Source organism: Drosophila takahashii, chromosome 3L (genome assembly GCF_030179915.1).
Source record: "Drosophila takahashii strain IR98-3 E-12201 chromosome 3L, DtakHiC1v2, whole genome shotgun sequence".
NCBI lineage: Eukaryota > Metazoa > Arthropoda > Insecta > Diptera > Drosophilidae > Drosophila > Drosophila takahashii.
In genome coordinates, this window is record NC_091680.1 from 33,027,961 (window position 1) to 33,037,638 (window position 9,678).

A 9,678-nucleotide genomic window follows, 5' to 3' on the forward strand; every position below is an offset into this window, starting at 1 on the left:
ATTCACCTAAAATCAGTTTATGAAAAAAAATTACTCCACCGCACATTCTGCGATGTTTTACAATCTGTAAATCAATTAATTATACTCGATACTCGTTGTGTAATAGGGTATATTGTATTCGTGCAAAAGTATTTAACAGGGAGAAGAAAGCGTTTCCGACCCTATAAAGTATATATATTCTTGATCAGGATCACTAGCCGAGTCGATATAGCCATGTTCGTCTGTCTGTCTGTATGAACGCTGAGATCTCGGAAACTACAAAAGCTAGAAGGTTGAGATTTTCCACACATATTCTTGGGCTTCCTACGTTTATTTCAGGCGAGGGCCACGCACCCTCTAACGCACACAATCGCCCACAATCGTCTGGTGCCCACACCTTTAAAGATTTCCGGGAAGTTGCTGTGTATATTTATACCTATCGAAATGTAGAAGACATTTTTCAAATCGGATCATTAATTAAAAAGTTATGCGCAATCAAAAAAAGGTTATATATCCATCTCCCTCGCACTCCCTTTAGCCGAGTGAAGGGTATTAGATAGTTGGGACACCAACCCGACTATAGCGCTCTTTCTTGTTTTAATCTCGATTCATAGGGGGGCAAGTGTCTAGTCGGATCCCAGTTCAGCTGACGCAAAGCGAATAATATAAACTGTTTTTGAACTAACTCAATTAATTTTTGTTGTTCATTATATTATGGGTTCCATACAAACATACAAAGTTTTTGTTGTGTATGGACCGTCGATCTCCTTGCCCCAACGTTTTATGAAGGCTAAAGCCCCCCTAGCTTTATTTTGCTGTCAAATAAAACACCTAGATCATTTACTTTGGAAGTACGTTCCAAAATACAATTCCCGAGATAGTTAGTTCGATAAAAGGACATCGACTTGCATTTTGCGTGGTTAAAGTGTAACAAGTTAATGAAGCACCAAGACTGTAATTCATTTAGATCCAATTGAAGGCGATGGTGGGAGATTTGGTTGGAGTATGATAGGCAAATTTTTACGTCATCAGCATACATTAAAGTAGTGGCAAAAGATATGACGTTTGGAAGATCGTTTATAAAGAGTACAAAAAGTAGTGGACCTAAGTGACTGCCTTGTGGGACACCAGAAAAAACATTTACAACAGAAGAAAATTGATTTTTAAAGAGAACGCGTTGAGTTATATTCGAGAGATATGCCAAAATCCAGTTTAGTAAAATTGGTGGAAATCATAAAAGAGACAGTTTGTGAAGGAGAAGGCTATGGCTTACTGAATCAAATGCCTTTCTGAAATCTGTAAAAATAACATTAGTTTGGCATTTATTAAGGAAACTTCGATGAATAAGACAAGAGAATTCGGAGAGATTTGTAGTAGTTGACCTCTGCTTAACAAAACCATGCGGAGCTGGAGAGATTATGGAGGTACACATATGTTGAAGTTGGCAGGTGACCAACTGTTCGAAAAGCTTTGGTATAGCGGAGAGTTTAGCGATAGTTTTCAACATCGGATTTTGAGCCTTTTTTATGCAGAGGAATGATGAAAGATTCACTCCAAATTCTCGGGAATTCAGAAAGAAACAGAGATTGGTTGAATAATGTGATTGGCCATGACAAAGTTTCGGCACAGTTTCTAAGGACACAGCTTGGTATCTTATCAGGACCCGGAGAAAACGATATTTGTTGACTGGTTGACTAAAAAAATTTTGCAAAAAGATTAGATATGTTCGATGATGAGGATTCAGTAGAGCTTTTAGACGGTTCTCGCCCCGAGTTCACGAACTCTTGTCACAGGACTTCACTTCTAGACTCAGAGGGACACGCCAGGCGTATTGCGAGGCTTTAGCCGTACAGGAGTAGGAACAGTTCGCCTTGACTTAGCCGTGTGAAGCCCTCTGGACGTCAGCGAACGTCTCGACGTAGCGATCTTGCTCCTTGTAGGCTCCCACGGCGCTGCTTCCGATGACTTGACTTGTGTTTTTCACTTGTAGATTATTTGGCACTGATTGACCGACTTTTTCACTTTGATATCTTGACTGATCTTGACGATTTGATTCCTCGTGATCGACTGATCAAGTTGCCATCGCCCGGCGGCTTTATTTAGGGCCTCCGGGTACCGTTATTTCCCCTTTGCGTTCTGTCCGCAGCATCTCTCCACTCCGGGTCCAAAGTCCGCGGTTCCCGTTTGACCCACTTGTTCATCACGCATGGTTCTGCGTGTTGCTGCCATCCCGCTGATTCCGATGGTGCATGTGGCACGCCTGTGCGTCGCTCCGCTGCGGAGATGTGGCCCTTGTCCAACGACCACAGCAGAGTCCAAAGTCCGGCGCAGGTCTGTTATTTCCTTCTGCGCTCTGCCCGCGGCAACTCTCCAATGCAGGTCCAAAGTCCAAGGTTCCTGATTGACTCGTTTGCACATCGCCCACGGCCTTTAGTTGTTGTTCTGCTTGTTGCCGTCGTCCCGCTGCTTTCAATGGTGCACGCCTGTGTGCCGCTTGGTTGCCGAGATGGGGCAGTTGACCTCCTAGCCCAAAGTCCACGGCAGAGACCAAAGTCCGGTGCCTGTTCCGTTAATTTCTTTTGCACCCGGCACTCTCGCTCTGCCAGAGAAGTCTCCACTCTCTCTCTCTGCACCCTTTTCCTCCCGACTCTCACTCTCCAAACTCTCTCCATCAGAGTTCTCTCTCTCCACCTTGAAGTCTCCACTCTCTTTTCGCCGCGCCGCTACTACGCTAATTGGCCGTGACTGGTATGCGGACGGCGATCCGTTATTCTTGTTGCTGCTATTTGTGAGGAGTTATTCAACTCCTCACAGTAGACAGAAATAGCGTTATCTGGAGCAAGAAGTTTTTAGCAAAGGAAGATTCTCACATCCTCAGCCGTGGCCTCTGGGTTGAGTCTGAATACAAATAAAGATTTTTTAATGACCCCACTTAGAGGGATGCCCAAGACCACAGGAGTCCCCACGCTTTTTATCTGGTCTGTTCGACTTGGAACTGTCTTGGGCCAGGTAGATCATTCATAGCGCAAACTGCCCTTGATGCAGAGACTGAGTCGCCAGTAACCAGCTGCAAACCAGGAGTGGCGAGGTTTTGTTCCGGTGGAATATTACCAGGGGATGCCACAGCCAATGCAGCGTGCGACTGCATTGATAAGTTGTCTGAAGATCCAGATGGAGTAGAATGAGCATGTGGAAGAGGCGGTGAAAGGGATGAATTAAAAAAAACAACCTTTTCAGTTGAGTTCTGTATTAAAACTGCTTAGGAAACTAACATGAAATTCTTATTCTGTTCTTATCTGTGACCTACGCAGAGGCCGAGTCTGCCTGAGCGGCAGAGTTATCATTTAACCCCCGCACAGGAACCCTTGGTGCAGTGTGAGAAACATCTCAAGTGATTATTTTCGGCTAGGCTCAAGTAATCTGCACTTACAGATTACAAGTGCTAACACCGCTTCCTTGTAGGGTTTTCAATTACAGATCATAGTTTATGGCTCTAGATAGATTTACATATTGGCACATGTCATGCACAGAGCTCATAAAATCTTATACTTTGTTTATCAGTGTTCGTCTGAACATTCTGGTAAGGGCCGGCCAGATGAGGTGTATGTGATATAATTACATTGCAGATTAATTTATTTCAACATAATTGCAATACAAAATTAGTGGACTGTATTTATTCGATATATTTTTATCTTGCATAACAAATTTATCACCTTGCAACGGCCTAAAATGATTGTATAAATTACAATAACATTACAAAATAAATAACGTTAAAATAACATTACAAATTTTAAATCTTTAATTTATTTATTTCAAACATTTTTTAAGAATTTGATAAATCTATATATGTGGGTTTTTTTTTATTAGATTAAAGAATATAAGTTTAAGTGTTTATTTAAATGATTAAATGATGTCACAATGTCAGTATAATTGAGACCGTCGTCGCGTCGTTCTGCACTTCACACAAGCACGTCTTCCTTGGATCAGATCTCGTCAAATACTGCCACTGTTGAGAGCGAAACTGAATTGGTTTTACAGCAGCCCACACAACTAATTCGAAACACAGGCGGATAGCAATAAACTATGTGTTTAAAATTAACTTTATTTAAATTTCAGCTTCCGAATCAATGTGTAATACAAAATTGCGTTGCGGAGCACGCTTTAAAACTTTGTCTTCTTTCTTCTCTTATTTCGCTTCTGCCCTTTCTAGCGATGGTTCTCGCGAGCGTGAAAATGAGGTCCATATCGATACCATTTCATATTATATCGATACCTCGGGGTGTATATAGAGTGCTTATATATAACAAATTGAAATAAAAATTAAACTTAAATTATGGCGGCAACATTCCCCCTCCTGTAATTGACCCTAGGGTGGTCAGTTACCATCTTCTAAGCCGACATCTAGAACCGCAATCTTGGTAGCTGGTCGATCGAGAACTCCATACTGCGTTTTAAAAGTGGCTCGGCGAACTTGTCCGTCCTTGGCGGTAACAGTGTTGGTCACTCGTCCTTTAAGCCATAAATTCCTAGGCAAGTTTTCGTCGACGATCATTACTATGCTTCCAACTGATAAAGGGGGACACTTTTCGAACCACTTAGTGCGTCTAGTAAGCACCGGTGTAAACTCCCTCACCCAGCGTTGCCAAAAGCGATCTCCAAAGAGTTTTACCTCGTTCCAATGACGTCTTAAATTCATGTTCTCTTCCTTGATCGGCTTGTACCCGTTTGATGAACCCATCAGCAGGTGGTTTGGAGTCAGCGCAGAGTCGTCCTCGGAGTCCAGGCTGACGAAAGTTAACGGGCGCGAGTTAATGATGAACTGTGCTTCCATCAGAGCACACCTCAGGCTTTCGTCGTTGAATGAGTAATTCGGGCAGATGCTTTTTAGGACCGTTTTGGTAGTGCGGACTAATCTTTCCCAAGCGCCGCCCATATGGGGGGCTCCTGGAGGGTTAAAGAGCCATTTAATACCGTCGAACTTGATTGCAATTTTGTCAAAGTCGATCTTGATCAGCTCCTCTCGCAATGTCTTTTCCGTGGCCTTGAAATTCGTGCCATTATCTGAGTAAATTTCTCTTGGTGTCCCACGAAGTGAATTGGTGAATTGGTGAAACACATCACGCAGGAGCTTGTATCGAGGCTGTGAGCGATTTCGAGGGTTAAGCAGGTAAACAGCGCAACCCATCTCTTCTCTTTGCGTCTTCCGACGTTGACTAGGATAGGGCCAAAATAATCAACGCCGGTGCACGTGAACGGTTTTTCATAGCTTGTCAACCTAGCCTTTGGAACAGCGGCCATTTGTGGAGGCTGTGGCATAGCGCTACGATTTTTACATAATTGGCAGGCTTTTCTTATGGATTTGTGCAGTACTCTTAGGCGCAGAATATAAAAGTTGGATTTTATATCGTTTATCACGGTTTCGTGAGCGAGGTGATGATATTTTTCGTGATAGAACCGGACCAATAAAAATGTTACTCGACTCTCTGGGGGCAATACTATCGCGTCCTTAGTATATCCGACTGCGTTCACTCGACCTTTAGTGCGCAGGATTCCGTTGTCGTCCAGATATGCGTTCAAGCCAGTCAATCTGCTTTTTGCGCTTATTGGTTTTGTGCACTTCAATGAATTGATTTCTTCCGCGAACTCGAGCCTCTGTGCTTCTTTGTATAGAAGGGTCTGTGCCTTTTTGACGTGAAACTCGGTCACTGCTGTCGGCATGTAGGTCCTTTGACACTTTGCCTGTAGTCGCTGAATATATAGAAACATGTTCGCGACGGCTCTGTAAAGGCGCCGCCAATCGGAGAAATAATCCACGTCGAGTAAGACTTTATTTGCATTACGAGTTGTAAAGATGTGTCTGCGTAGTTCGGTCGTATCGATCTCCGTTGCCCGTGATGGAATTGTTGGCCACTTGCAGGGTTTGCTTTTCAAAAACTCGGGTCCGTAAAGCCATGTGTCCACACAAGGTTTTTTGATAACTTTAGTTGCGGCGTCTGCAACGTTGAGTTTTGATGGGACCCATCGCCATTGATCCGCTCGGGTGGTCTCTAGGATTTCGCCGATTCTGTGCATCACAAATTGTTGAAAGTTGCGAGGATCCATCGACAGCCATTGTAAAACAGTTCGTGAATCCGACCAGAACATAAGATCGTCGACTCGAAGATTACGTACGTTGATGATTTTGTTGGCTAAGCGTGAGCCCATCACGGCGGCTTAGAGCTCCATGCGCGGAATAGATAGTGGTTTTAGTGGCGCCACTTTGCTTTTCACGGCCACAAGTATTACGTCCACCTCGTCTTTTTGTGATACTCGCAGGTAGCAAGCAGCGGAGAAAGCATGCTCGCTAGCGTCCACGAACGTGTGCAGTTCGATTCGGGTCTCTTCAGACATCTTTGGGGAGTAGCATCTCGGAATGTTAATTGTTGCCACTTGAGGCAGTAACAGCTTCCATTGGTTCCAGTCATCCAACAGTGATTCTGGCAGCTCTTGGTCCCAGCTGATATTTGCACGCCAGATTTTCTGCAGAAGAATTTTTAATCCGATCGTATGGCATGACAGTAGGCCCAAGGGGTCGAAGATCGACATGAGAACCTGAAGGACTTCTCTTACTTGGCTGGATATTTCGATGGTTTTCTGTTCATCACTCATACTGTCGATGAAGTCGTCGACGTAGTGCGCACGCTGAATCGCATCCAGGGCTAAAGGGAATTGCTGCTGGTGGACTTCAGCATTTTTGTCGCGCACGTAGTGGGCTATGAATGGCGCGCAACTAATACCAAAGGTCATGGCACGCATGACGTAAGTGTTTATCTTGTTTCGGTTGGCGTCGTACCAAAGAAAGCGCTGGGAATGCATGTCCTCATGGCGAATGTTGATCCTGTGGAACATTTCGGCGATGTCGCCGCTTACGGCGACTTTTCCGACTCTGAAGGCTAGAAGAACGTCGATGAGTGGGTTTAAGCAGTCCGGTCCGCTTAACAGAAGGTCGTTGAGGCATATTCCATTTGTTTTTGCTGCCGCGTCCCAGACTAGCCTAATTTTTCCTGGCTTATTCGGATTTAAGGCTATAAAGATGGGTAAGTACCAGGTGCGAGTTTCTTCTTTCTCCGCCTCCTCGTCGGACAGTTGCTTGGCGTATCCTTTTGTAAGAAGATTTTTGATTAGGTCGTCGATTTTCGTAAACATATCCGGTTCGCTCAGAATTCTGTATCTCATGCATTGTAGGCGCTTTAGAGCGGTAATGCGACTTTCGGGAAGTTTTTGAAGATCATTCCGCCAAAGAAGTCCAACTTCATATTTTCCACATTTGTGCTGACAAGTCTGCTCTAGGATTTCGACTGCTCGCTTGTCCTCGCTTGAAAGGAGTTTTTTAGGCGGAGTTAACTCGAGGTTGAATTGCTCTTTCACTTCATCATGAAGCTCTTGCCAGTTGCATTCGCAGTGGTGCATAGATACGTGACGGTTTGAGTTTGCCGATCCCTGGATGGTCCACCCCAACATGCACTTTGACGCTATTGGGTCGTTACAGTTGCCTTCGCGGATCCTGCGAGGAACGGCTATTTTCCAGTTGTTTGTTCCAATTAATAACATTGGCTGCGTGGAGTAGGTCTCTAATGGCAGGTCCTTTAGATAGCTGTACTTACTGCGCAACTCATCCATATCGACGGTTTGCTTTGGCAGTGCAATGTTTTGGACAGTCTGAACGTTGTTGAGCCAGTAACGTTTTTCTGAGCTTACGCCTGAGATTTGGATTGATACTCGCACGGAAGTATTTTCGAACCGGGTTGTTTCTCCAGTCCACTGCAAACAAATCGGTGACGGTGAACCTTTTATACCGAGCTTGTCAAAAATTGATTTGTCTATTAGGGTAACAGATGATCCTTCGTCCAAAAAAGCGAAGATTTCCATTTTTTGATCAGCATAATGTAATGTTACGGGTACGATTCGGAAGAACTGGTTTCCTTCTACATCGCCTTGGTGTGTGCTTACATGCCTTTGATTTCCCGTTTCATTGGCTGTATTGGGAACATTTTCCGAGTGGAGTAGAGGGTGATGCTTTCTGGTACAACCGTTTACTCCGCAATCCTTTGGTCGACAATTGTTTCGATGAAGCTTCAAGCATCGAAAGCATGCCTTTCCGGCTTTAGCGACTTGCCATCTCTGCTCTACGGCGCTGGATTTAAATTGTTTGCATTGTGTTACCCAATGATTTGTGGATTTGCATGCAATGCACTTTGGATTAGGCGGTTGCTGAACTGCAGATCCCTCGCTCGAACTGGCTGCGCAACTATTGTGGGTATTCACAGAACTAGTCTTGTGAGAAAACGGTGTCACGACAGTCGATGCCGCCTGCGCTATTTTGTAAAGCAAGTCGCTGAAGGCCTTAATGGGAGGGACTGATTCGTCGCGGGAGTGCATCGCCCAATTTAATTTGTGGTTACTTGGAAGTTTGTCTACAAGCTCCTTGACTAACATTGGGTTGTTTAAAAGCGCTTCGATCGTGGCGCAGATGTTGCGCACTGCGAGCGCGTACTCTATTATGGATTCCAATTTTTCTTTGGGCGGAGGTAGCTTCCTCACCTTGTCGATCATCCTCTCCAGAATGTGCTCAGGTCTGCCGAAGAACATTTTCAGCGTGCTCATTACTTCCGGAACTAGGCTAGGAAGTAGAAGCTTATCTTTTACCATTTCGCGTGCCCTGCCTTTTAGGCACTTTTGTAGACGGAGCATGCTTTCAACGTTGGAGAATCCTGCTGCGGAAGTGCTGTGCTCGAATGTACTGATGAACATCGGCCACTCATCAGGATCCCCGCTGAACGAAGGAAGCTCCTTGGGTCTAGCTTGTCTTGCGGCGATTTGGGAAGTGGAGGGTGATGCGGGGGTCGCCTGAATTAGCCCGGCTGTCGATCCGCCTAGTTCGTTCATTTGCAGTAAAATTTTATACTTCTCCTCTATAAATCTCTGTTCGGAAGCTCTTTTTTCTTCTAACATGTCAAGCATTAGCTGGTTTTTGTTGACGTTAGAGTTGTTGTCGGGGGTAATCTGTACTTCGCCGGGACTATCCATATCGATGAGCGAGTTCACTTGCTGCTCGATCTTATTCTGGTTTACGGATAATAAGATGGAGTTGTCGAACTGATTTGGGAGCGGTGATCGCAGTGTCCTTCCAAGTGGGATTCCGTCGCTGCCTCCAGCAAGGCACAAATCGCAATTCCAGTCGCTATTCTCAACGTCTTCGCCGACACCTGCGCAGCGAAAGTGGTACCAACTGTCACAACTGTCGCATTGGACCCAGCTTTGCTCAGTTCCTGTCGCTTTTTTCTTGCATATTCTGCACACTTCTTCGCTCATCTCTGTTCACTTTTGTACGGTTATGTGAACTCGGCGTGTGGCGGAATTGTAGTTGTGTGCGTAATTTCTGCGGTTTGTTGGCTCCGTTTACGTATTACGTTTTCTCTCACCTTTCGTTCAAGAAAGGGATGCGATCGCAATTTCACAATGTTATGGCTAATTGGAAATTCGTCGCACAAGCCTTTAAGAATAAAGTTTTTCGGTATGTGGCAATGTTATGGCTAATTGCGCATTCTTTATGCAAAGTTTTTTCTTCTTTTTCTTTACACAAAGTTTTTAAGAATGTTGAGAGCGAAACTGAATTGGTTTTACAGCAGCCCACACAACTAATTCGAAACACAGGCGGAT

At 44.7% G+C, this 9,678-nt stretch overlaps 2 protein-coding genes across 2 annotated transcripts; both read right to left on the reverse strand.

The window, feature by feature from the left end:
* Nucleotides 1-2,179: 2,179 nt before the first annotated feature.
* Nucleotides 2,180-5,295, reverse strand: LOC123002406 (uncharacterized). Its single transcript, XM_044392539.1, has 3 exons — nt 5,188-5,295; nt 4,363-5,119; nt 2,180-2,502 (listed from the first exon to the last, which is right to left on the reverse strand). Exons 1-3 carry the CDS (start codon nt 5,293-5,295, stop codon nt 2,180-2,182), a joined length of 1,188 nt encoding a protein of 395 aa, XP_044248474.1.
* Nucleotides 5,296-6,192: 897 nt separating this feature from the next.
* Nucleotides 6,193-9,330, reverse strand: LOC138912971 (uncharacterized). Its single transcript, XM_070215022.1, has one exon. The coding sequence runs from the start codon at nt 9,328-9,330 to the stop codon at nt 6,193-6,195; it is 3,138 nt and encodes a 1,045-aa protein (XP_070071123.1).
* Between the last annotated feature and the right edge of the window lie 348 nt (nt 9,331-9,678).